The sequence below is a fragment of the Meles meles genome, chromosome 13, assembly GCF_922984935.1.
Source record: "Meles meles chromosome 13, mMelMel3.1 paternal haplotype, whole genome shotgun sequence".
NCBI classification, from domain to species: Eukaryota; Metazoa; Chordata; class Mammalia; order Carnivora; family Mustelidae; genus Meles; species Meles meles.
In genome coordinates, this window is record NC_060078.1 from 68,041,545 (window position 1) to 68,069,135 (window position 27,591).

Below are 27,591 nucleotides of genomic sequence, written 5' to 3' on the forward strand. Positions count from 1 at the left end.
CCAGGGTCCTGGGATTGAGCCCCGCATCGGGCTCTCTGCTCAGCGGGGAGCCTGCTTCCTCCTCTCTCTCTGCCTGCCTCTGACTACTTGTGATTTGTCTGTCAAATAAATAAATAAAATCTTAAAAAAAAAAATAAAAATGTCCTTTTTCTCTTTTCTAACTTTAATAACTTTGTTACAAGTCACTTTACATACTGAAAACACACATTGTTTTACAATACTGTGTGTTTGAAAATATAACAAAATGACATTTAAATGAAACAAATACTTGAAATACAATTGGAGTAGAAGGGTAGAGGGAGGGAGATCAGGACACATTTTGAGTTGTGTGGGAGCCTGTACTTTAATTAATTATTAAGCCTCTGGCATTCAGTAGACAGTGTGTGTATTTAAAATCCACAAAACTGGTACGGAAAGGAAAGGAGAAATTTAATTGCTTGAGAGTTACCCTAGAAGAGTGGATCGGTAAATTTACATGAATCCCTGAAACAGACAGGTATACCTGAGTGCCAGATAATGGCCAAACTGACCAAGGAAAGCTTGCTTTTCCACATCACTGTGGTGAAAGCATTGGTTCTCAACAACTTTGACGTTCATGAGGATTTTTTTTAAAAGGGACTCACTACACATTGGGCAAGCAACTGTGTAGTCCAAAAAGTACTGGCTGAATTTAACATACTGGAGGCATGTGGATTCCTAAGAATCTCACACCTTGTCTATGCCAATAAGTCAGAGTATCTATTCTTGATACTAAATCTGATATCATTGGCAGATTTTCCCCTTTATTGGAAGGATAATAGTCATAGGGGAGATTGTTTTTTCATCTATTTTGCTCTCTGATTGAGGTGTTTTTATGACTTTTTTTTTTTTTTTAAGCTATGAAATAATACTGGCAAGTCCCAAGAAAACTAGATCTGGATTTCATTTTGTCTTTTCAACTCTGTGTGATCTTGTGCACATTCCTGACATGTTACAAACAGCTTGTGTCTCTGAATGTGCAGTATCAATTTTCAGTGGTGAAAGCCCCAAAAGGAAACAGACTGATTCTTCCATGCACAAACAGCTGGGCAGTTGTGGATGGAATTAATTGCTGATATATATTGGCTGTGTTTTTCCTCTCTTGTCATTTCCTTTGCAGCTGTGAAAGTGAAGTTTGACTTGAAAACAGACATTTCCAGCAGTGCAAATCCAAAAAGTATCAAAATGGGATTCTTCAAATATATCTGACTGCTACCTTTGAGTTCAGTTTGGGGGTGAGATAGAGAAGAGCAAGGGATGGCAGGCAATGCGTAATTAAACATATGGTTGAAAATAAACAGGCACATGGACTATGAGAAGTATTTTTGAATGGGTTAGTTTAGTTTATGGTAAAAGCGACCTCATATGCAACAAAAGGCTAGATCAGCAAGCACCCCCTTCCTAGTATCCTGGAAGAAGTTGTTATAGGCTACCTCTGAAAATATTGTGGGGTGAGGGGGGGAGAGAAGGAAAACAAAATGTTCAGTATGCAAACTGATTTATTGTTCCAATGTAAGGAAGTAGCTGTTGGCGCACAGGGTAATGTGACAGCATGTATCATTAAAAATAATATTTTTCTGGTCTTTTCCAAAAGCCTTTTCTTTGTTCTGAATTCAATGTAAATGATTGTATAGCTTATTTTTTATATGCATGGATATTTTACTGAAAAGAAACTATTTTTTATTCCATGAGTTATAGGAGTTCAGTCAAAACTGTTGGTTGTGTGTCTGAATATGCATATACAGGAAGTAGTATTGATTAAAATCACTTTGAACAATTACCAGATGTTTGGTAACAGTTTCAGTAACTGATAAATTATTTTAGACACCAAGTTTTTTAGGCAGTACGGATATACATCTTACAGAATATCTTATTTGGAAATAAATCAGAAAAAATTAAAAATCAAAACTCTATGAAACTATTTGAAAAAACAAATGCCTATAAAATTTTTTAAAGTCTGGTATGCATATTAGTGATTTCCACCAAAATAATTCTCCCTTATATGTATTTTAATATTCTACCAAAAACAAGTTTATCAATCAGATTCTTTTTTTTTTTTTAAGGTAACTCTTGCTCTAGTTTGTTGATAAGAGAATGTTTTTTATTGTTTCTGCATTACCAGAAGAACTAGAGTATTGATAGAGAAGGGTAGGTAATGCTTATTTCATGATTGGATCCCCTATTTTGGCCAGATAGTCCAAAAGTAAAGTTCTAGAGTAAGCAGTATTGCCAACAACTGGAGATAGGCAGAAGCTGCTGTTGCTAAACTTAGAAGTTGGCATCGCTGGACTTCCTTTATAGTAGTGCACTTCCACCTCACATTCTGCTGGTTGAGCTGGGTGATCTACCTTGAATTTTATCTTTACTTTCTTCACAAAAAAGAAATGAGCCCATATTTTATTTCACAGCAGGAAAGCAGATCTTCAAACATGAACTTCCCTCCCCTCCCCCATTTCTTTGAGGAGGATTAACCAATTAGTTTTGACTCTTGAGGCCCTGAACATTGTTGTGGCAGTATTAACGTGCAGTTCACTGTCACTGAAGTCTGCTTTGGGTGTGTTGTTTCCCCCAGAGTGGGCTCCACCCTCGCTCTAACCGCACTGAGGGTGGATATCTCACTGTTTAAAACAAAGTTCATTTTTAGGGCAGCATTGCATCAGAATTGCCACACAAAAACCAGCTTAAGAAATTACAGCAACTTCAATTTTTTTTGTAAGTAATGGATTGTCTATTGTAAAACTGATAAGGCACAGCTTAGGGGGAAACAGAGATAAAATAGATGGCTAGTTTTGTGCTAGCTGCTAGTGATGTGCAGTGTTCTTCTTGGGAAGGAGCCTGTAGCTTTATCACTCAACTAAATTTTTTCCTGTTAGTTCACTTGTTTGCTTTTTTGTTTTTGTTCCTTAAACAGTTTACTGAACTGTTGTTTTTAATTGTTTGGGGGATGACAGTGACTATTTAAGCTAAGGAAAACACTGGTAGTTTCCTAAATCTGCTAATTACTTAACATAAAAATGCTTGAATTAGTGTTTCGCACTGAATTTATTGGACCCATTAACAGCATAATCTGGCAATACTGTATTTCGAGACATCGTAGCATGAACTTTGTGTGTAAGAGTGGGTTCATTGAAATAAAAAAAGGCAGCATCTAAAGAGCCTTTATTTCTGTTATAATGATGCTTTGTCCCTGCTGCTGTTGGGTATTTGTCAGAAGAGTTGGGGAAGGCTGCAGCCCAAAGTTCTGTTCGATGCCTTGTCTGTGCCTCTGTGTTCTTCTAGAGTTTGTGACGTGAGTGGTAAGTTGAACTGTGGGAGAATTGGTTATTCAGTGAGGTCCACATTCAGCAATTTTTTCTTTGCAAAGGGATCCAACTTTTTTCCCCCCTCACATATTGGGGTTTTTTTTTAATGACTGTGTTTTAAATGCCTGTGAAGTGTTTAGTTATGCACTGACCAGAGTAGACATGTTGAGAGAGAGGCTGTGCTCTGTGATCTCTTCTGTACTGTTGTCTTCCTCTTGTGCATGTTCATCGTGTACTCTTGTGGAATAGACACACCCATTCAGTACAAGCAAGTTGAGCCACTTCAGTTGAAATCAAAGCTGAATGTTGAAAATGGCAGATTTTCGTAAAGCTTGCATGGGTGACATTGTGTCTTCCTTTTTGGACTTGTGAGCATTTCCTTGTTTAGCTTCCTCTTTGAAACTTCGTAGTAATTATGTTTAGCCGTTTTTTAACATCACAAGGATGTAAGAATAAAGTAGAAGCCTAGTGCTATCAGATAAAAGAATTAGCCTGGGAATCAAGGCTATTACGTTGGACACTGGTTTCTTTACTTGTAAACTTGGAAATTTGGGTTAGCTGTCTAAGATCTTTTCCAGCTGAGAATACCCTAATTCTCTTTGTAAAGACACATGCCTATTCCAAAAATGCTAAAGGGGATGTATTGAAATTGAGGGGGAAAAATGTTTAGATGTTAACCCAGAATCATTCTTTTAAAGGACATGAAAGCTAAAGCTTTACTTTAAGTAAACTGTGTATATCAGAAATTTTAGAAGTTTACTCCTTGATTCTTTTTTTTTTTTTTTTTTTAAAGATTTTATTTATTTATTTGACAGAGAGAGATCACAAGTAGGCAGAGAGGCAGGCAGAGAGAGTGAGAGGGAAGCAGGCTCCCTGCCGAGCAGAGAGCCCGATGCGGGACTCGATCCCAGGACCCTGAGATCATGACCTGAGCCGAAGGCAGTGGCCTAAACCACTGAGCCACCCAGGCGCCCCTACTCCTTGATTCTGTTCTGAAAAGAATTCACTAATCATCACTCAACAAGAAAATACATTTTCAAGTTGTGTTTTGCATCCTTACCCAGTATGTAAACCACATGCATGCCACTTAATTTCTGAAGTAAGTTTCCCTTATGGCACAGAAAATACTCTGTTTTTGGTTCTTTTTCATTTTTAAAATGTTGCTCTCAATCTACTGAGCTAGATGATCTCTGCTGTCTTCTTTGAACTCGAGGAGTTTATAGTTGCTCCAGAGAAAAACTTGCCAACCACTTTGTTGTTAAATACTGAAATCAGGAAATTTTCTTAATAGATGTTATTTGGAACTTTGTAGAATGTCAGTAGTTAATACCTCCAGTAATACTCTTATTTAAAAAAAAAAAATCACTAAAAAATCTGAGGCACCTGGGTGGCTCGCCCAGTTAAGTGTCTGACTTTTGATTTCAGCTCAGGTCTTGATCTCAAGGTTGTGAGATCGAGCCTCATGTCCGGCTCACATTCTGGGCGTGGAGCCTGCTAAAGAATTCCTCTCTCCCTCTCCCTCTGCCACTCCTCTCTAAAATAAGTAAACAAACAAATAAACTAATTTATTTCTTTTAATAATTATATAATATAAAGAAAGAGGAGTGAATTTTTTTCACCAGGCTCTATATAGCTGCCTTCAAATCCTCTGTTTATTCCAGCATACAAGACGTATGACAAAATGTCCCTTCCCAATCCTAATCCCTGAGCCTCAATCCGTAGGGGGCAGTTTCTTCTCTGTTTTTCAAAAAAATACCTATGAGTGAGTGCACCTTTTTTTTTTTTTAACCAAATTAAATTATACTATGCACACTGTTGTGTATCTACCCCATTCTTCTTAATAGCTGTATATTACTTCAGTGTATGGATGGATGTACTACAATGTATTCATTCATCCTTTGATATCTGGATTATTTCCAAATTGTTCCCTTTCTCCCCTATCACATATACTTAATCAGTCTTCTCTCCTACCTCCATTTTGGGGGCAGAACACAGGTGCTAAAAGGAGTAGTAGTGCTATGCAGAAGTAGAGAAATCTCTCATCATTTTCTCCTCCTCTGGCTATAACGCCAAGGGTCGGCCCACTGTCCCAGTCATTCATGAGGGAGTAAGAACTGCCCTGGGAGTAATTTTTCAGCAGGTTAATGAAATAACATTGGGTTCAAAGTCTGATAACTTGAGTGTAAGGTTGTGGGCAGGTCAGTTAACCTCCTTGATCCTCTGTTTTGCCACCTATAAAATGAGAGGTTAAAATAGATGAGTTTTAATGCCCTTTCCAACTGTAGTATCTACGTATTTTTTTGTTCAAGTATTGGTTTAAGCTGTATAATGCAATTTATATTAAGTTTCTGTTTAAATTGAAAGCATCTTTTGTGTATATTGTGTGGTGTGTAATTTATTGACCTACCATTTGGGCTAAACTATTTTAAAGTATAAGACTGTAAAAAAGAGAAGTTGAATATTATATTTTATATAAACTCTGCTTTTCTAGAAAGTCCATTTCAAAAGTATAAAACCATTCCAGAGAAAAGCAGATCCTTTTACCAAGCTGGAATCTTGAGAAGATTCTGAGTGAGGTGATGTTTGTTTTTAAAATGGATCCTTATAATTTTCAATGAATCCAGCCATTCAAGGCTAATCCTCAGGGCTTTGCAACTTGGCATCAACCCCCTTGTTTAAATTGTTATCACATTCTAGTCCTCTAATCCATCTCCTTGTTTCATTGAATGCTAAAATTGATACTGCTTGACATAGCTAAAGTTGTCTGATTTGGTGCTGAGGAAGCAGCTTAGAGGTGAACTGTACACTATATCCTGCCGGCAAAGTTATCAAGTTACACAGCAAAGTTATAAAGTAAAAGAAGCAGGAATTTTTGCTGCATCACACATGAGATGTTTAGGATTGCCTGTTTCACAATTTTATTCTTGCAGTTCTGTCAAATGACAGCTGTCCTCAAAGCAGAATGGTAAAGAACTTCATTGTTTGATTTGTATAATAATAACAAAGAAGATAAAAAGAGGGGTGCCTGGGTGGCTCAGTGGGTTAAGCATCTGCCTTCATCTCAGGTCATGATCTCAGGGTCCTGGGATCTAGCTCCACATTGCATCATTGGGCTCTCTGCTCAGCAGGGGGCCTGCCCCCCCGCCCCCCCGCCTGCTTCTCTGTCTACTTGGGACCTCTCTCTCTGTCAAATAAAAAAAAAATATATATATATATATATATATAAAAAGATATTTTCTTATCCTGGAGGTAGGGGAGTCTCTGTGTGTTCATATCCTGGTTTAGCCTGTCTTCGTGGCAGAAAACTTGATATACCTTGAATAAGTATACTTCTCTAAAACCTGAGATGTTATTTATTAATCTAAGCAATGCTGCATAATTACTACCAGTATTCTGTGTTAAATTCGTATCAGTTGTTTGATAGATGGTTCAGTTTAGCAGAATGTATTGAGGACCATCTAGGAACCAAGCAGTGCATTAAACAGTGGAAGTACCTAAATGATAGAGACAGCCTCACTGGAATCTGTTAAAATGACAACTACTCTTATTTCTTCTAATGATAAAATTTTCTAATATTCACTGGTAAGAGGGATTGGGCAGAGAAAGTTCTTCAGATTTTGAGTCTGTGAAAATAGATAAAAGCAAGGTATATTTTAACTATTTAAAAAGGTTTTATTACCTTGTTAGGACAGTGTTAATTACTGTAGGGGACACACTCTTCTGTGTGTGGATCCGCTCGTGACATCAGTTTTTCACGAATGAGATTCTAAATAAATTGTGGTCGGATTGAGCCTTAATTTTTGCCTACTCACATGTATCTGACCTATAAAAACCCGTTAAAATTATTGTACCTCATGTATTATGACTTAATCTCTTGCTTGTATGACACTAACCTTTGAAAATGGTCACAATATGTCTCGAGGACACATCCTGATATCTTCTTTGTCAAGTTACCTCATCCATTGTGACATTTATGACTAAGGAAATTCTCTGTAGTTAGAAATATACAGGATACTGCTGTCTACAGGATGTTGAACAGCTTTGTCTAAAACATTTGCAGTCATTTTAGAAAAACAATCCTAGGATAGCAAAATCAATCCAATAGATTATGGTTTGAGCTGAGGCAGAAAGCCATTTTAAGTGTGTGTGTGTGTGTGTCTGTATGTATGTAAAAGAGACAAAGAAGTAGTAGTCTAATCATTACTCCATTATGCAATCCTAGAAGGGACTGCTATGTCTTCTTTGGAACCCAGCTTTTGGCGGGGGTCCTGTGACACACAGTGGGAATTCACTTCCTAGCAGGAAACGCTGTTTTTCAATGTATTATCTTGTTGAGACAACCACAGTGAACAATAGGCTATTAATGTATTAGAACAACAAGTATCATAACTAAGCCAATATTTGCTTTGTTTTGAGTGTTACCCCCTCAAAAAAAAACCTTTGGACAGGCTTCAGAATACATTTGACCATCAGTAACTGCTGGGCATAAAAGTCATAACAGTTAAAAAGAACAAGGAAGAAAAAAATGTGTTAACAGCAGTGATGAACTTTTTGCAGATTTGCTGCACATGAAGTAAATCTGATGATTTAAGTAAATTAATTAAAGTTGGTTTCAAATACATCTTTCAGGTATGAAAAATGTCCACTTAAAGGCCTGTTTTGAGTTCTGGAAGCTACACCAGAAATCTAATATTTAAAAAAACAAAAAACAAAAAACAAGGAGCCTCAAACTCAGGGTCTTCTAGGGAATATCAGATGCTCTTATGACATACATCACATTCAATTTTGGATATTTGTATGTAAAATAATTTTATAATACTTATTTGAGGCCTGTCTACTTTTTCAAAGCTGTTTCTTTCATAATGACTAGGAAGAAGGAAACTCCATTCGGGGAATGGTCAGTTAATATCAAATCACCACTACAATTATGTGATAGGAATATAATAAAACTTCAGAGCTAGAAGGTAAACCTAGAAGTCATGTGGTCAAACTATCACCTTATTTTATACATGAAGCACATCAGAACTTATGTTTCATTTTAATCTTCCTTTAGTATCTTAACCCAAAATTCTGGGGTTTTTTGGTTTTTTGTTTTTTTATTTTTATAAACCCAAAACTCTGTTTAACAGCCATTCTCAACAACTCTTGGATATTTATGTTTATCTTTCATGTTCGTTACCTTTCCAGGTAGTCATGTTTTAGTTCTTCTGTGATAAAACTGTAAAGTCCTTAAAGGCAGGACCTAGACCTGTGTTCTCTCTTTCTTTTATAGACTTTACCTAACAGCCGAATTATTGTTTGCTGATCGATGGGTCAGTAGGGTGTTGTTTTTTTTTAAATGATTTTAAAATGACATTTTTGTGCCGCAACTTGTACCTACTCTGAAAACCCAGGAGTATGTATAGATTTTTTTGAATTGCTCTTTTTATACCTTCACTCTTTTTTGTGATTATTTTTCAGTCCGCTTAAGATGTTTATTTTATATGCAGGTGAAATTCATTATCTCAACCATCTTGTACCTGGCCATTCTGAACAAACCATGATTAGCCCAGTTTTCAAGGGTTGCTCTAAATTCTCTGCCCTAGTTTATTCTGAGACAAGTAGAGAATGGGATATTATGATTCAACAGCCCTACTTATCTCACTTAGTTTAATAAACCATTATTGCATAATTGTAAGTGGACAGTAAAGAAAGAAAAAAGATGTTGACCCAATTACTGGGGCAGACAGACCTACTTAAATAATTTAAAGGGCAACACAGACTATGAAAAAGTGCTTTTCTTCAATACTGGGCAATACTGGTGAGGACAAAGTGTGGTGGAGGAGATTGGGGAAGCCATCACGGAAGGAGCTGGCTTTTGAATAAGACCTCAAAGTATGGATTAAGATTTGGAGGGATGGAGTTGAGAAGGAAAACAGTTCAATATATGAGAAATAAGGTGAGCAAAGCATCTGTCAGGGAAATGGCTTTTGTTTGGGAGAGTCATCATTTTCCTCTAAGTCTATGAGGGATACACTCAGAAGTCTTTACCATCCTATTTTCAGAATGTAAATTTTAGAAACCTCCAGGCTGATTCCTAAGTGTTTTTTTAAAGGTAGGACTTCAAGGTGCTTGCTTGCTCTCCACCCCCGCCCCCCTTGAGGGAAGGACTAAGAAAATTGTGTTTCGGGAAAATTACATGGTGTAGGTATCTTTGCTTCTCAGTTGTAACCATGAACCCCAAGGGTTATAGTGTCCAAGTATACTACCTCTTAGATATTTAAAATAACACTTTCTGGCACTTTGCAACTCTGTGGAACTCTTCCTTGACAATAGAGATCAGATGTAGAAACAAAATAGTTAACACACTCTGGGGAGAGCTACTTAAGTTACTAAGCTCCATAAAGATTGCTTTTTATTTGACAATAAAGTACTTGATGTAGGCTTTAAGTCCAGCTAAATAGGCACTATAGAACTAAGCTGTGAGTCTAGTCTTTGTGAGCCTCACACACAAAAAAAAAACACAAAAAACACCAAGAATCCTACTCCAAGCCTGAATTTAAAATATAGCAAGCAATTTAAGTGAACCCTTCAGGCATGTGTGACTAGGTACAAAAAGCTGAGTCATAAAGTATATTCTCTCTAGTGAATTACCGTTGAAGCTTGAAAGTGCAGCATTCTCATTATTTTAAAAAGTGGTTAAATGGTTCTAAATTCTTGTGAAAATAAACAAAAAATCCGTTTTGTGTGTTGTTAACTCTGAATGCATACCTACAAAACTACTTAAAATCAAGAAGTTGGAGCTTGAGACATTAGGTGACTTTTCTTTTTTGTAAAAGTTAACATTTAATGCATAGTAGCTTCTGAAATTAGTTTATTGCCAAAATGTTCAAAGGAATTTTTTTTTTGCTGTAAACATCTTCTATTTTATTTTTTTTTAAGATTTTATTTATTTATTTGACAGACAGAGATCACAAGTAGGCAGAGACACAAGTAGAGAGAGAGGAAGAAGCAGGCTCCCTGCTGAGCAGAGAGCCTGATGCCAGGCTGGATCCCAGGACTCTGAGACCATGACCTGAGTGGAAGGCAGAGGCTTCAACCCACTGAGCCACCCAGGCGCCCCTCAGAGGAATTTTTTTAAGGAATTTTTTAAATGTTTCTATTTTAAATCTTTTCTTACATTGGCAGATACTGTCTACTTTCTATGTATCATATGCTACTCTGGATAATGTGAAGTCTCCAAATAAATTGAAGGACACATTGAGAAATCACATTCTTTTTGGGACATGTTTCTTCATATGGAGAATTGAGGTGTTAGGCTTAGATGTAGTATCTTAAAGGTGTTAGAGCATAATAGGACGTAAGTTCTAAAGATGCCATTCTTATTTTGGTTCTAATTAAGTAATATTAGGGAAGGGCAGTATATATTTCTTGGGCAGTTGATATTTGGGTTTATAAATGTTTTGTCTCTCTGTTATCCTTACAAAGGTATTCTTCTTCCTTTAAAAGCCTGCACTTCTGATGTCTTTGTTCAACTTTCCTCTGTAAATTAAATGATGAGGTAGTTTAATGCTTTTTCTTTTTCCCTGATTTTGACATTAGACTTTTTAGGTCTTCTTTCAGATTCTCATTTTATTAAGACTTCAGGTTCCAGCTATGGTTTAGAGACTTAAATTGTCTCTGTCATCTCCAGTCTCCTCTTTTGTCTCCATGTGAGAAAAGAATCTCAATCTCTTTTCTCTTATATGAATAAATTGTCATAAAAAATCAAAAGTATGCATACATTTTCTAGGTTCTTATATCAACTAAGTATACTTTTCAAGGCTAAATCTTACTTTATACTTGGTCAGAGCATAAACCTCTTTAAATGACAATAAATGACCAGCAGTTCTAGATGAAGTAATATATATAATCTAGATATTAGGTTCCAAAGACCTCACCTCACCCAGTCTACCACCTCTTCCTAAAGCTTACAATTATAGTTTATATTACACTTGGTGGAAGATTTAATTTGGTGAATGACCAGGAGATTTTGCTCATTTATTACTGACTTAATAATCCCTGAGTGTCAGACCCTGTACAACATGTTTTCATGTTCAAGTAAACGTCATTGTAAGAAAAATCTAATCTCTTTTGAAAATACATATTTTGCCAAAGAGTTCACATTAGAGGAAGGGACTTAGATGGTGTTCGCTTAGGTGGTTCACTTAGATTTGGGGACTGCAGTAAGGGAAGAGTTGGAAACATTTACCAAAGGATCTTAACAGGTATAAATCTGAGATGATTCAAAATTTAAAAACACTATTGGGGATTAGGGAGAAGAATGGGATGGTGGAAGGTGGAGATACAATATAGCACAGTGGTTAAGAACAGAGGTGCTGGAGCCAGTCTCCTTGAATTTATATCTCAACTAACACATGCTCTTGTGTGACCTTGGATAAGCAACTTCTTTGTGCTATTTCTGTCTGTAAAATGAGTATGGTGATAGCATCTACCTTTCTAGAGTTATTATGGGATTAAAAGCGTTAAAACATGCTATGTTCTTAATACCATATTAGACAACATTAGAAGGTCAGGAAATGTTGACTACTTGCCATTAACCCTCTCTTCACATCAAAATATTTTCATCAAAAATGCATTTTTAAAAATTCTTTAAAGAAATTCGTAATTTCTTTAATGAAGACCCACACAAGCTTAATTACTAAAGATGGTATAAGGAATGGAGTTGCAGTGACTGAAACATGCCTGACAAGGATTTGAAGTCTAGGCAGATCCTTGAGAACCCTAACAACAGGCAACAGGAAGAACCCAGGTGTGTGGACTGTCAGTAAGAGGGACGTTCAGCAGTTTAGTGTCAAACCCTGACACATGGGCAGAGCATTGGGACTGGGTATTTTGGTAATTGGGAGAAAGCTAGATGGAGAATCAACACAAGGTGACTCTGCATGGCATCAGAAATCCCCCATAAGCCAAGGCGCGAGCTGTCAGGTGACCTCAGGGAACTATAGAAACTGATAGAAGGGTCTAAGACTCAGACCTGACGTCTGAGTCAGGTAACTCCAAATACTTTCAAAACTGAAAGGCTTGAAAGTTTCCAGTTTTGAAAGTATTTGGAGTTACCTGACAGAGAAACAAGATAGGGATTTAGGCTGCTTTATAGTGGGTGGAAGGGCTGAGAGACCAACAGAACTTGATCATTAAGAATTAGATAAAAAGAGGGCACCTGGGTGGCCCAGTGGGTTAAAGCGTCTGCCTTCAGCTTGGGTCATGATCCCAGAATTCTGGGATGGAGCCCTGCATCAGACTTCCTGCTCAGCTGGGAGCCTGGCCTGCTTCCCCCTCCCTCTCTCTCTGCCTGCCTCTCTGCCTACTTGTGATCTCTGTCTGTCAAATAAATAAATCTTAAAAAAAAAAAAAAAGAATTAGATAAAAGTATTGCTCTAGTCAAAGTCAGACAACAGAGTAGAAGCAGCAGCAACACTGACTTGATGTTGAGCTGCCTAACTGGTATCGTACGGTTTTTCATAATCCTAGGGATCCAGGGCCCTGTGCCATGACATTGAAGCTGCAGGTGAGGGTTCAGTGGTGGCTAGTGTGGGAAGATGGGGAGATAGGCAGAACTATTGCATGTATGTATGCCCGGCAAGAACCTGCTAACCGGGGTCCTGGGATCGAGCCCCATGTCGGGCTCTCTGCTCAGCGGGGAGCCTGCTTATCCCTTTCTCTCTCTCTTTGCCTGCCTCTTTGCCTGCTTGTGATCTCGGTCTGTCAAATAAATAAATAAAATCTTTAAAAAAAAAAAAAAAAAGAACCTGCTAACCTGAGCAAGTGGCTTCTTACATCCATCCTTAGTTAAATGGAAAAATATTCCATCAGACTGTAATATTTTATAGTTTGATAATTGCTTTAACATTGTTGTAGTTATGATAGAAGTAGTAGAGCCCACTGCACTTTTGTGGGTAGCATTCATTGTGAATCTTCATGGAGTTTTACAAAGAAATTTCTGTTCAGCTTTTGATATGACAAGAACATTTATATCTCCTTGGCTTCAGATTTTCTTGGAAACATTGTTTCTCAGTCTAAAATTATAGCTTGCAGAAGTCATGCCACTGTGGAATATATTTACCTTGCATTGCCCTTACTTATATCAGTGATGTTTGTTATTTCTAAAGAGCCAGCTATGATTCTGCAAAGGTGTGCTGTCTGTCCACATTGTTATCTACATTGTTGTGATGGTAAAATGCCTCATAAAATGTCAGTATTATCAGGATGGAAATTCCATTGGAACAGCATGTTTATGTGTTTCCTAGAACTGCCACAAAACAAGTGGCTGGAAACAACAGAAATTTATTCTTTTATAGTTCTTGAGGCCAGAAGCCCAAAATCAGGGTGTCAGCAAGGTTGGTTTCTTCTGGGGGCTCTGAGGGAAACCTGGTTTATGTCTCTCCTAGCTTCTGGTGGCATCAGTCCTTGGAGTTCCCTGGCTTGTGGCAGCATCAGTTTTATCTCTGCTTCCATCATCACATAGCTTTTTCCCCCGTGTGTGTCTGTGTCCACATCTCTCTGAGTTGTTTTTTTTTTTTTTTTTTTTAAGATTTTATTTATTTATTTATTCAACAGAGAGAGATCACAAGTAGGCAGAGAGGCAGGCAGAGAGAGAGGAGGAAGCAGGCTCCCCGGTGAGCAGAGAGCCCGATGCGGGTCTCAATCCCAGGACCCTGGAATCATGACCTGAGCTGAAGGCAGAGGCTTTAACCCACTGAGCCACCCAGGCACTCCCTCTCTGAGTTTTATAAAAGACACTAGTCATTGGGTTTAGGGCCTGGCCTAATCCAGTATGACTTCATCTTAACTTGATTACAAATTAAGGCCCTATTTTCAAATAAGGTCACATTCTGAAGTAATGACATGAATTTTGGGGGGGGAACACTTCAACCCAGTACAGTATTGTAAAATTGAACTCTAGATCTGAAGAACGATTCATTTGAAAAAGCTAGTTTCACAAAAACAGGTTGTTTTGTTTTTTTACAAAAGCAGATTTCTGAGCTTGATGAACATCTCTTTTCATGGACTGTCACTTACAACAGTGATCACATTTCTAAAATGGAAGGTTCTGACCAAGTATTTTTCAAAGTGATTTTCAAGTACTGTTACCTATGCTTAGTAAATTTCATTTTCATGGCTCACTGTTAGACTTTCCATAGAAAGAAAACAGATGGGGTTGTGATGATCTTGAAATCCTCCTTACTAGCCAAAATCTGAAGGTGGGAACTCCTTCAAATCAGACTTCCTTGCACTTGCAGTGACAATGTATTGCGTTACCTACAACTTTTGGATTGGCTTTTACAGCTGTATTTTATATGTTACAACCATAAAAGCCAAAATTCTTTAGCTGGAATACCTGAAATAGTAGCTCAGAATGAACTCTTGGGACTAACTCATACCCTGTGTTCTTTAACTATTTATATATATTTTTCCCTTCAATTTTTACAGTGAAGAGCTTTGCCTTTTATATGTTGTGTGTGCCCTACGAGGCCCCCTCCTGTTTCTCACTGGTCACAGTGACCCCATTAGAAATGAACCATTGGAAGTATCGTCCACAGTAACAAATCCATTTTCTAAACTAGACTTTGTCTGATTGTTTAATTTTACAAACTCAACTCATTTTTAGTAATGAAATTTGTAGGATTGTTTGCATTTCTTCAGACTGAGAAACTAGAATTTCTTGACTTCAGAATCCTTGAGAAATAAGTAGATGTAAGATTGGAATTTGGGGGAATTAAGTTTTTCATATTACTTATATTCTGATACTCATTTACAAAAGTTTCCTGAGGTTTCTAGATAGATGTACAGTATTGGGTAAGAGTGAGTTTGATCTCAAACATTGCTCTCAAGAAAATGTCAAAAACAAGGGCTTTAAATTTTTCAAGCTCAGTGCTGTGCATATAGACAGACTTTAGTTCATGAAGTGTGTGAGAGTTGGTGTTTCTTAAAAACAAAAACAAAAACTTTTTGCCCAGAAGGACAACCAAATAGTAGAGAGCCGAAGATTTAAGGTTATCTCCAGAAATTGAGAGCAATGAATCTTTTTTTAAAAATCACAATCTCCACTGATTCCACTTTTTAAAAGCTCTCGGTTATCATGAGCTGTCAAGTTTTGGAGTGTTTCCTGGATATCAGTTTTAAAAATTTGACTGATACCAGGGGACTCAATAACAGAAACTAAATGTCTGAGAGGCACATTCAAGTAATCAATCCATTAGTCTCTATCAGCTTTCTCTTAGGAGAGGAAAAAAAAATCCTCCTTTTGTTTTTTTCTTCAATCATTTCCAAAAGCTCCATGTTGAAGACAAACGATGACTGAGGGAATATATACAGAACATTCATCAAATTTTGTAGAAAAGAGGGTAAAGACACCAAGGCCATCTGGTTTTGGATTCTGCAAGATACTTAAGGGATTGCCTCTCTGTGGTTGATTGTTTTACTTACCATTTTATAAGGCTATATATTTATTTAAAAATCAGTTTCATATTTGTTTCTCCAGATGATTCATGTTGGGAACAATTTGAGCTAAATCTAGATAATGATTGAGTTTGGACTTCAAGAAAATACACTTCACCTAAACTTTTTATATATGTATTTTTGAGTTTGTAACTCTGCCTCTTGCCTGGCCATTATATTTTGTAAATTTGATCTATTTATAGTGAAAGGTTTCTTTTCAAGTTACCAGTAAATGTTATACTCCTGCCAAAGTCAAGCAAATAACTGCCCTTCTTCTCCCCAGTCTCTCCTCTTCAAATATGGGAGTCCAGCACCCTGTTCCTTGCAACAGGTTATGTTGATCAATGAAATATTCTTCTTCAAATATTGGTACTTTAGTGAAAAAGAGGTTTGAGTCATCCTGTGCTTTGTCCAGCAATTGAATGAATACTTTTAGTCTTTGGCTCACCCTGCTGAATTTTTACCTAAAGCACCTGTTCAAAATTTTTATACTTACTGCTCTGCTATATTCCGGTTGTATAAGCACAGGATATATTTTTGAAGTTTGCTAAAATTTATCTTAATTAGCAGTGTAGTATTTTTCTTTTCTTGCTTTTTTGTTTTGTTTTAAGATTTCATTTATGTATTTGACAGAGAGATAGAGGATAGGCCGGGGGAGCAGCAGGCAGAGGGAGAGGGAGAAGCAGTCACCCTACATAGTAAGGAACCCAATGCAGGGCTTGATCCCAGGATTCTGGATCATGACCTGAGCTGAAGGCTCACGCTTAACTGACTGAGCTACCCAGGTGCCCCTATTTTTCTTTATAAAACAAAGTTTGAAGCCAAAAAATTCCCGTAAGTGTGCTCTCCAAATGACGATTTTCTTTTGTCTGTTTTGTTTTTTTGTGTTTTTTAATGACTGCTGAGCAGCTATCAAATTCCATTAAGCACAGGGCATTTAGCAACATGATGGGGTGCTGTTACCATTACCAGTTTGTTATTATTGTTTGTTGTTTTTTTCCCTTCACTTTAAGTTTCGATTTTAAGACTAAGGCTCAGATTGATAGTATCTTTTACTAATCTACTGTAGATTCATTATTTCCTGACTTTTATACAGAAGTTTAGAATTTATAGTTTTATTTTGAAGATATATTCATTCTGAAAAGATTCTGGCATTAGGCCAGAGAGAGTTAAGTTTCTACATCTGTACCAATTTGATAGCCATACAAGACTTTTTAATCTCACTACTTTACAGTTTGTATAATGAAAGGCACTTCATTGACTTAGTGGTAATATGTTAGTTGATACTTAATCTTTAAAAGTCTGGTTACTTAAATAAAATGTGTTCTTGTGTATTTAGGTGAAGCAGATTACCACTGAAAAACTCACTTTGTTTATCTACTTTTCTGTGCGTCCTAGAAGGACAGTCATACAATCAAGTCTGTTTCCATGTGCTAAAATTTGTAGCCCTTCTTTATAGCTTATTCCTCATAGTAAGTGATATTTATAAAATCCCTGTATAAAATATATGTGATCGGCCTGGGTTTTTTCCATATATTTCATTGGAAGAGTAAATTTTGACCATGGGGCAATCAGTGAATGACATGACGGTACAGATATATGTCATTATTATAATATCATAGCAATATTTGATGCTTGAACATGGTAGCTTTAGAAAAATCACTCAACACCTTTGAGTGTAGTTTCCTCTCATCTGTAAAGTTGTAATCCTTGAATTAGTCTGAAATATTTCAAGAGAACTCTCAATAGAATCAAGCCATTATAACAGTAAGACTCTAGTGCTTACGGGATAATTAAATCTTCCTTTGGGGCACTTAGAAAATGTTGTATGTATTAGTTTGTGCTACTCAATGCCTGTTGTTTGGGTTTTTTTTTCTTTTTTTCTTCACTTTTCTCTGTGCCTAGTTATAGTTTTCTAAGTCTGTTGATTTCCATGTCAGTTGTACATAAAATCTTGGCTAGCAATTGAAAGTAGTTCATGCTTTTTAGAATTTAAAGCTTTTTTTTCCCCCCTTCTTTTTAAAGATTTTGTTTATTTATTTATTTATTTGTCAGAGAAAGAATACAAGCAGGGAGAGCAGCAGGCAGAGGGAGAAGCAGGCTCCCTGCTGAGCAAGACCCCCCCCCCCCCCCCAGTGTGGGACTTGATCCCAAGACCCTGGGATCATGACCTAAGCCCAAGGCAGATGCTTAACCAACCGAGCCATGCAGGTGTCCCTGTGCTTTTAGAATTTAAAAATGAATAAAACTTCACTGGTCAGTCTAAAGTTGTGTCTTGTTACAGTTTGTGCAGGATCCAAATTATTTTCTAATAACTTCAAATACCTTCACAGTTCTATAGTAAATTTCATTAAGAAAAACTAACTTAATAAACCAGTATTTGTTGTTTTGTTGCTGCTGTTGTTTTAAGCAGATAGGCTGCTTTGAAGTCTTGGCATATCTTTGATTTTTCCTTTAAATATGGAACAATAGGCCTGGGACTTGAAAGTACAACCATCTTTTTGCTTATGTTCTAGAAGAAGCTGTTAAAACTGCCAAGAATTAAGTATGGAAAGACTTTCTTTAATAACTTTTCTTAAGATTGTTGTTACCATTCCCAGCCTAGAACTAATGCAAACCAGACTGATTTGGGAGGAGTTGTGATACAGAAAAATAATTCAATTCACCTACCACTTACAGAGCCCCCTGCCTGTGGGGATACAAACATAACCAGAAAGATCTGGAAAATTGAAGTAGGAATAGGTAAGCCTAAGAAAAAATGAAAAACAAATGGACATTGCGTAATACAGATGACACTAACTGCCCAAATGGAAGAATATGTAATTAGCTCCCAAATCACTAGGATTCTAGGATTGTTATAATTACTATAGCCTGCCATAATTTTTTTTTTAATTTCAAGGAAGCATTTTCAGTTCCCTCCCATCTTTAGCATATATTCATTCCCTCCTCCCCCATCTCATATACAGACACACCTCTTTTTTCGTTTCTGTTGTCCATGTGACCATAATTTAGAGTTTCTAGAATAGTGTTTTTCAAACTGTGGGTCACAACCCATTAGTAGACCAAGAATCTGTTTGACCAGTATTTTTGTTTTAATGAAAAAGATAAAAATAGAAAGTATGTAATACATAGTAAGGGAAAGTACCATGAACTTATTTCAGTTATATATCTCATGTATTTGTATGTCATTATACTTATAAAATGTATTTCTTACTGTGGATTGCCATTTTTTTTAAAGATTGTATTTATTGTCAGAGACAGAAAAGAGAGCACAAGCAGGGAGGGCAGGCAGAGGGAGAAGCAGACTCCCCGCGGAGCAAGGAGCCTGATGCTGTACTCGATCCCAGGACCGTGGGATCAGGACCTGAGCCGAAGGCAGAGGCTTAACTGACTCAGCTACCCAGGCATCGCTGGATTGCCATTTTTAAAGAGTTTGAAAGTCATCGTTCTAGAGTATTTCCTCTGTTTGTGTCTTGAACCCAGATTTCTTTTAACATAGATGTTGGGTGGTTAGTTCGAAAATCTTATATTTGGATAAGATTTTTTAACTAGAATTTTTGCTTATGCCTGGTAACCTTGTTTCTAATTTGCATGGCCAGAGGGAAATCCATAGTGTTGACAGTAAGTTCTATAACTTTGTAAAAAATCTGTTTTCCTGCATTATTGTCAATTCAAAGAATCCCCTTAAAAGATATTTTTCCCCCAGTGGAATTCATAGTGGTTTGCAATGGTGTATATTGCTTTGAAGTACTAGAAAGCATGACTGTATATATGTAGCATTAAAAATAGGATTTGTCGATTGAAACCACAATGAGATGTCACTTTATACCTGTCAGAATGACTAAAATCAAATACACATGAAATAACAAGTGTTCGCAGGGATATGGAGAAAAAAGAACCCTCATGCACTGTTGGTGGGAATGCAAACTGGCGGGTACAGCCACTGTGGAACACAGTATGGAGGTTTCTCAAAAAAATTAAGAAGAGAAACATGTGATCCAGTAATTCCACTATTAGGTATTTACTCAAACTACAAAAGAATAACAAAAAATAACAAGCTGTATGTACCCCTATGTTTATTGCAGCATTATTTACAATAGACAAAATATGAAAACAATCCAAGTGTCCATCAATAGATGAATGGATAAAGAAGGTGTATGTGTATGTGCATGTACACATATGTGCTCACATCCCCCCCACACTCATTATGGAATATTACTCAGTCATAAAAAAAAATGAAATCTTTTCGTTGGCAGCATCATGGAGGACCTAAAGGGTATGAAGCAGAGTTAAATAAGTCAGGAAAAGACAAATACCATACATTTTCACTCATATGTGGAATTTAAGAAGCAAAGAGACACCCCCCCCCCCCAGATTCTTAAATATAGAGAACAAACTAGTGGTAGCCAGAGAGGAGGGGAGGGGGATTGAAATAGATAAAAGGAATTAAGAGTACACTCATCTTGATGAGCACTGAGAAATGTATAGAATTGTTGAATCATATTGTGTACCTGAAACTAATATAACACTGTATGTTAATTATACTTGAATTTAAAAAATAGGGTCAGTTAATTTTAAAGAGAAGGAACCCTGGAACTGAATTGTTTTTATATCCTCTAAAAGCAGAAATATGTATGCTTAGTTTAGTTGTTCAGGATTAAGAAAAACTCTATTCCCTTAAAATAAAGAATCTACCACTTTATTCCCTTAAAATATAACCCTCCTTGGGAAGCAGTATGGTGAAAATGCGTAACTCCCTTCCAAACCATGGCAATTCTGGTAGTTTTTGTTTGTTTGCTTGTTTGTTTGGAAAGGTTTTACCAGTCTCCAAATAATCTCCAAATAATCAGTGCTACTGAGTAGCTGGAATTGGCATTTGAAAAGAAAGTACTAGCTTACCTCTGGGTCTAGGTTGTGATTAAGACCACTGACTTTAGAGAGCTACAGACAAGATTTAAATCCTGGGTCCACCACCTGCTGGCTCTTTGGCCCGAGACAAGTTACTTCTCAATGATTTTATTTCCTCATTTGTAAAGCGAGATAAACCCACCTCAGGGGGTTAAGAGAAGTAGATAAACTAATATATGTAAAGTTCAGTGGCTAGCGTAGTCTTCTTTGTTAAAGATTAATTGACCGTGTAATTGCTTTCTCTTCTCTTCTGTTGATCTAAGTGTATTTTTGTGCCATTACCATACTGTTTTTATTACTGCAGTTTTATAGTATAACTTGTAGTCTGAAATTTGATACCTCCAGTTTTGTTTTTCTTTTTCAACATTACTTTGGCTATTTAGGGTCTTTTGTGGTTCCAAATAAATTTTAAGATTGTTCTAGTTTTGTGAGAAAGTGTTGTTGGTATTTTGATAGAGATTGCATTAAATCTAGGTACTATGGGCCTTTCAACAGTATTCTTCCAGTCCATGAGCATGGAATGTCTTTCCACATTTTTGTGTTGTCGTCAGTTTCTTTAATCAGTGTTTTATAGTTTTTGGAGGTCTTTCCCCTCTTTTGTTAAGTTTATGCCTAGGCATATTGTTTTTGGTGCAGTTATAAATGGGATTGTTTTCATAATTTTCTGCTGTTATTAGTATATAGAAATGCAACAGATTTCTGTACACTGATTTTGTATCCTGTGACCTTACTGAATTCATTTATCAGTTCTGATACTGTATGGTGGTGTCTTTAGGGTGTTCTTTATATGGTATCACGTCATCTAATGCAAGAATTTATAGTTAGTTTGCTTGGTCTAAATTGTACCAAAGTATCTGTAGAGATGAAGTCTATCAAAGATTATTATTAGAGACAAATACTTGGTTGTTACTGTGTTTTTAAAAATGAGACCAGATATCTCTGGTTTTTATCACAGATTCAGATCCCTAAGAAGAAAGTGGTCTTTACTACCTTCCTCCTGAATCCTCCTTTATACCTTCCTCCTGAATCCTAAAGTGGAATTTACTACCTTCCTCCTGAAGAAGATTATCGTGATAATTAAGTGAATCAGCTGATCACGTGGTTTCTGAGTAGCTTTTTACTGTTTGTTTCTTACTTGAATTTCAAGCACTGTCTGCTGAACTTGGGCATAAAGTCTGACAACTTTAATTGAATTACTGGAAAAACTTAAAGGAAAACTTTTATTTATTTATTTTTAAAGATTTTATTTATTTATATGACAGAGAGAGGGAACACAAGCATGGGGGGTAAGAGAGGGAGAAGCAGGCTTCCCGCTGAGCAGGGAGCCCAGTGTGGGGCTCGATCCCAAGACAGTGGTATCATGACCTGACCCAAAGGTAGATGCTTAACGACTGAGCCACCCAGGTGTCCAGAAAAAATCTTAAATTTTAAAAGCTGTGTTTTTCTCATATGTTAGTAAATTGCAGCGGTCATTAAATATGGCCCAAGTTTGATCTACCATAAAAAAGCATGAGTAAGGGGAAAGAGAAGCTCTAGTGACAGTACTCACTAATTGTGGAAACTCTGCCATTTCAGATGTAGTATTTTACTTTTGGAGATTTTGATTATTGCTCCTTCTAAAGATTCAGTTAGTAAGTAGTTGATGACATTATTATAATTGAGTTGAGTTTTCATTACCTCTGAAAATAATCAATTTCCAGTTTATCATTTTAATCTAAGATTTTTACTTTAATAAAAAATTGTTCTAATATTTTTGAGAAGCTACTCTAAACAAAGTTGCCACTGGTACGCTCTTGGCGGGGGCGGGGCAGAATTCTGCTTGACCCTGGTAAAATCAAATTTAGTAATGAACTTACCATGACTATCCTCCTTTGTGTTTATTAATGCAGATAACAAGGGGAGTTGCCCACGTGAAGCATGAGTTCAGATGCCAGCCAAGGCGTGGTCACTACTCCTCCTCCTCCCAGCATGCCTCACAAAGAGAGGTATTTTGACCGCATCAATGAAAATGACCCAGAATACATTAGGGAGAGAAACATGTCTCCTGATCTACGGCAAGACTTCAATATGATGGAGCAGAGGAAACGAGTTACTCAGATCTTGCAAAGTCCTGTGAGTTGAAATAATTAGAAGGCTATAATTTTTCTCTTTTCTGGAAAACCTTGATACGGTGAGGTAGGAGGTATCTTTATGTATGCTCACATTAGAAAGAGAGGGTGAAGGAAGAGTGACTGCTGGTTGCTCCCAGTCTTTCAGAGGTAAAATGAACACCTAACTTACATATTTAATTTGGAAAGCTTTAATAACAAACTAATATTGTCTTGGTGGTATAAATTTTCTTTGTGTGGTTTCTGATTGTAATATTTCATTAAAGGAGGACAAAAGATCCTGCTGAGCTAGGATACCCAACTCAGAGTATCTGTGTAAAAAAGAAGGGCATGACTGAATTGTTATGAACCAAGAAATGAATTGGGTACATCCCATGCACATATTTTCTTCTTTCTTTGTGTACCTTGAAAAGAAAGGTATGATTGAATTATTGCAAACCAAGAAATGAGTTTGGATTATCCTGTGCACATATATTCTTCTTTCTTTGTGTGCAATATTTTCTTGTGTACCTTTCTTTGTGTACACTCAGAGCAACATGGGAAAACTTAGGGTTCTTGATGTGGTCTGTGATTTGGCAGCCTATTGTTATATTCACCTAATGCAGGCAGACATACATGCATACATACCAAACTAACTGAATTAAAAGTGGATTACAAACTTAAGCTAAAAATTCTATCTACACAGTAATATCCGGACTTTGTAAATCATATTTAAGTGATTGCAAAAGTCATATATCAGTGATGGAAAATGAGAGAATAGCTTGATTTAAGATGCAAATGAATTAATAACTTTATGCATAATGAAGAACATAGACCCATTAAGGTAGAGTTCAGCAAACGTAGACACATGATGCCCATGTTGGGGTTATATTGGGTTTTCAACTTGTACTAAAATAAGCACCAAGGCATAGAACTGCCTAAGGTGGCCCTGGTAAATCATTTTTTGTTGTGCCCTTGTGAATTTAATCATAGAGGTTGAGCCCAAAGCCGAAGGGGAATTCCACTCTGAGTAATTCATCTATACCAGTGACCTAGTTAAAACCAAGTACAAGTTAAAAAAACAATGTAAGCTTTGAGGAATTTAAGTATAACTTAACTTTAAACCTATCCTTTAAATAAACCCATGGAGAAATCCTTTTCCAATGGAAAGGAGATTAACCAGAGGATTCATCATGATGGAGTAAATATTCAGTGCCTTCTTTTATGCAGACCTAAACTTTCTGTTTTTATAAATACTTGAAGGGCACATTAATTATTTGGATCAAAATAGATACAGTTTCTTCTAAAGAAACACACCCCACTTTTAAGAACTAACTTATTAACCAAATGATTACAGTAACATATAGTATAAAGTTATTGAGAGAATGAGATGAAGTTCAGATTTTGTTCAATGTTATTAAATATTGAGATTTCTTTTAGAAGTGTTCCAAAAAGGACCATTCAGTTTTAACTATAAAATTCAAAAGAAAAAAGTACTAAGCAGCATTTCTATGCTAGGGCTTTCATTTTAATTTCCCCATTAAATAAAGACAGCATAACTTTGAGTAGATGTTCTAATTTTTTTATACCTATGTATTTCCATTTGTAAATTAGCTAGAAGTATCAATTTCACTTTTGCCTTAGGGAACTTAATGAAATTATGAGAAAAGCCAGTCATACCGATTGTCATTTCCATATTCACATAGCGAGAATGGTAATTTTCAGCCCAGATAGGAACAAAGAAGATTTTAAAAATTGTGGATTGATCATTGTTTCCCTAGATCTTTGCTAGTGAACTTAAAATCTCATTTGTGAAAGACTTAGAAAAGTGTATAAATTTTGTCTTCTATGTTTTGAGACAATGGTTATCAAATTGCTTTCAATACAACGAATGTTTCACCAAAGGAAATAAGCCATGGTGACCTATGTTAGTATCTATTGCTAAATAACAAATTACCATGAAACTTAACAGTTTAAAACAATGAGCATTTCTTATCTCATTTCTGTGGGTCAGGAATTCATGAGCACCTTAGCTGAGTGGCTCAAGGTCTAGCATAAAGTTGGAGTCAAGACATCATCCAGGGCTGCTGTCATCTGAAGGCTTGATTGGCCTTGGAGGTTTCCACTCTTAAGATGGGTCACTCACGTGGGTATTAGCAAAAGACCACAGTTCCTGGCCTTGTGTACCTTTTTACCTGAGGCAGTCTGAGTTCTCCTCCAGAGCATGTATCTGAGAGAGAACCAGCAGAAGTCTGCAGTGCATTTTGTGACTTAATCTCAGATATTAAACACCATCACTGGGGCACCTGGGTGGCTCAGTGGGTTAAAGCCTCTGCCTTCGGCTCGGGTCATGATCCCAGGGTCCTGGGATCGAGCCCCACATCAGGCTCTCTGCTCCGCAGGGAGCCTGCTTCCTCCTCTCTCTCTGCCTGCCTCTCTGCCTAGTTGTGATTTCTCTCTGTCAAATAAATAAAATATTAAAAAAAAAAAGCACCATCACTTCCACCATATTTATAGTTAGAAGTGAGTCACTAAATTCAGCTCATACATAAGGAGAGAGGAATTAAGATCCACCTTTTGACAGGAGCATTATCCACTCTGACCAGGATTTAGTTTAAAAGCACTGCAGTCTCACCAATTCTCCTGAAGCTGTTTCAAAAAATTGAAGCAGAAGGAAAACTTCCAGACTTTTTTTTATGAAGCCAGCATTACCCTGATCCCCAAAACAGGCAAAGACCCTACCAAAAAGGAGAATTTCAGACCAATATCACTGATGAATATGGATGCTGAGATTCTCAACAAGATCCTAGCAAACAGGATCCAACAGCACATTAAAAAGATTATCCACCATGACCAGGTGGGATTCATTCGCAAATCAATCAATGTGATAGAACAAATCAATAAGAGAAGAGAGAAGAACCACATGGCCCCCTCAGTTGATGCAGAAAAAGCATTTGACAAAATCCAGCATCCGTTCCTGATTAAATCGCTTCAAAGTATTGGGATAGAGGGAACATTCTTGAACTTCATAAAATCTATCTATGAAAGACCCACAGCAAATATCATCCTCAATGGGAAAAAGCTTGCAGCCTTCCTGTTGAGATCAGGAACACGACAAGGATGCCCACTCTCACTACTCTTGTTCAGCATAGTATTACAAGTCCAAGCAATGGCAGACAGACAACAAAGAGAAATAAAAGGTATCCCAATTGGCAAGGAAGAAGTCAAACTCTCTCTCTTCGCAGATGACATGATCCTTTATATGGAAAACCCCAAAGACTCTACCCCCAAACTTCTAGAACTCATACAGCAATTCAGTAACGTGGCAGGATACAAAGTCAATGTACAGAAATCAGTGGCTTTCTTATACACTAACAATGAAAATACAGAAAGGGAAATTAGAGAATGGATTCCATTTACTATAGCACCAAGAACCATAAGATACCTGGGAATAAACCTAACCAAAGAGGTAAAGGATCTGTACTTGAGGAACTACAGAACACTCATGAAAGAAATTGAAGAAGACACAAAAAGATGGAAGACCGTTCCATGCTCTTGGATCGGAAGAATAAACATTGTTAAAATGTCTATACTGCCTAGAGCAATCTATACTTTTAATGCCTTCCGATCAAAATTCCACCGGTATTTTTCAAAGAGCTGGAGCAAATAATCCTAAAATTTGTATGGAATCAGAAGAGACCCCGAATTGCTAAGGAAATGTTGAAAAACAAAAACAAAACTGGCGGCATCACGTTACCTGATTTCAAGCTTTACTACAAAGCTGTGATCACCAAGACAGCATGGTACTGGCATAAAAACAGACACATAGACCAGTGGAACAGAGTGGAGAGCCCAGATATGGACCCTCAAATCTATGGTCAAATAATCTTCGACAAAACAGGAAAAAATATACAATGGAAAAAAGACAGTCTCTTCAATAAATGGTGCTGGGAAAACTGGACAGCTATATGTAGAAGAATGAAACGACCATTCTCTTACACCGTACACAAAGATAAACTCGAAATGGATAAAAGACCTCAACGTGAGACAGGAATCCATCAGAATACTAGAGGAGAACATAGGCAGTAACCTCTTTGATATCAGCCACAGCAACTTCTTTCAAGATATGTCTCCAAAGGCAAAGGAAACAAAAGCGAAAATGAACTTTTGGGACTTCATCAAGATCAAAAGCTTCTGCACAGCAAAGGAAACAGTCAACAAAACAAAAAGGCAACCCACGGAATGGGAGAAGATATTTGCAAATGACAGTACAGACAAAAGGTTGATATCCAGGATCTATAAAGAACTCCTCAAACTCAACACACACACAACAGATAATCATATCAAAAATGGGCAGAAGATATGAACAGACACTTCTCCAATGAGGACATACAAATGGCTATCAGACACATGAAAAAATGTTCATCATCACTAGCCATCAGGGAGATTCAAATTAAAACCTCATTGAGATATCACCTTACACCAGTTAGACTGGCCAAAATTAGCAAGACAGGAAACAACGTGTGTTGGAGAGGTTGTGGAGAAAGGGGAACGCTCTTACACTGTTGGTGGGAATGCAAGTTGGTGCAGCCACTCTGGAGAACAGTGTGGAGATTCCTCAAGAAATTAAGAATAGAGCTTCCCTATGACCCTGCAATTGCACTGCTGGGCATTTACCCCAAAGATACAGATGTAGTGAAAAGAAGAGCCATCTGTACCCCAATGTTTATTGCAGCAATGACCACGGTCGCCAAACTGTGGAAAGAAGATGCCCTTCACCGGACGAATGGATAAGG

At 37.0% G+C, this 27,591-nt stretch overlaps 1 protein-coding gene across 10 annotated transcripts in view; it reads left to right on the forward strand.

Annotated features, from left to right (window-relative positions):
* The window catches only part of ADD3 (adducin 3), a 126,123-nt gene that overhangs the window by 68,134 nt on the left and 30,398 nt on the right, over positions 1–27,591 (forward strand). For 7 of the 10 annotated variants that reach the window (XM_046027097.1, XM_046027099.1, XM_046027095.1 and 4 more), the window contains one exon: positions 22,598–22,820. The exons of 1 other annotated variant lie outside the window; for it this stretch is intronic. In XM_046027097.1, the coding sequence (XP_045883053.1) occupies positions 22,626–22,820 (195 nt within the window). In that variant the 5' untranslated portion in view covers positions 22,598–22,625. Of the gene's footprint in view, positions 1–2,706; positions 2,731–3,229; positions 3,315–22,597; positions 22,821–27,591 lie in introns of those variants that run through there. 2 more of the 10 variants (XM_046027101.1, XM_046027098.1) reach the window with 2 other exon arrangements.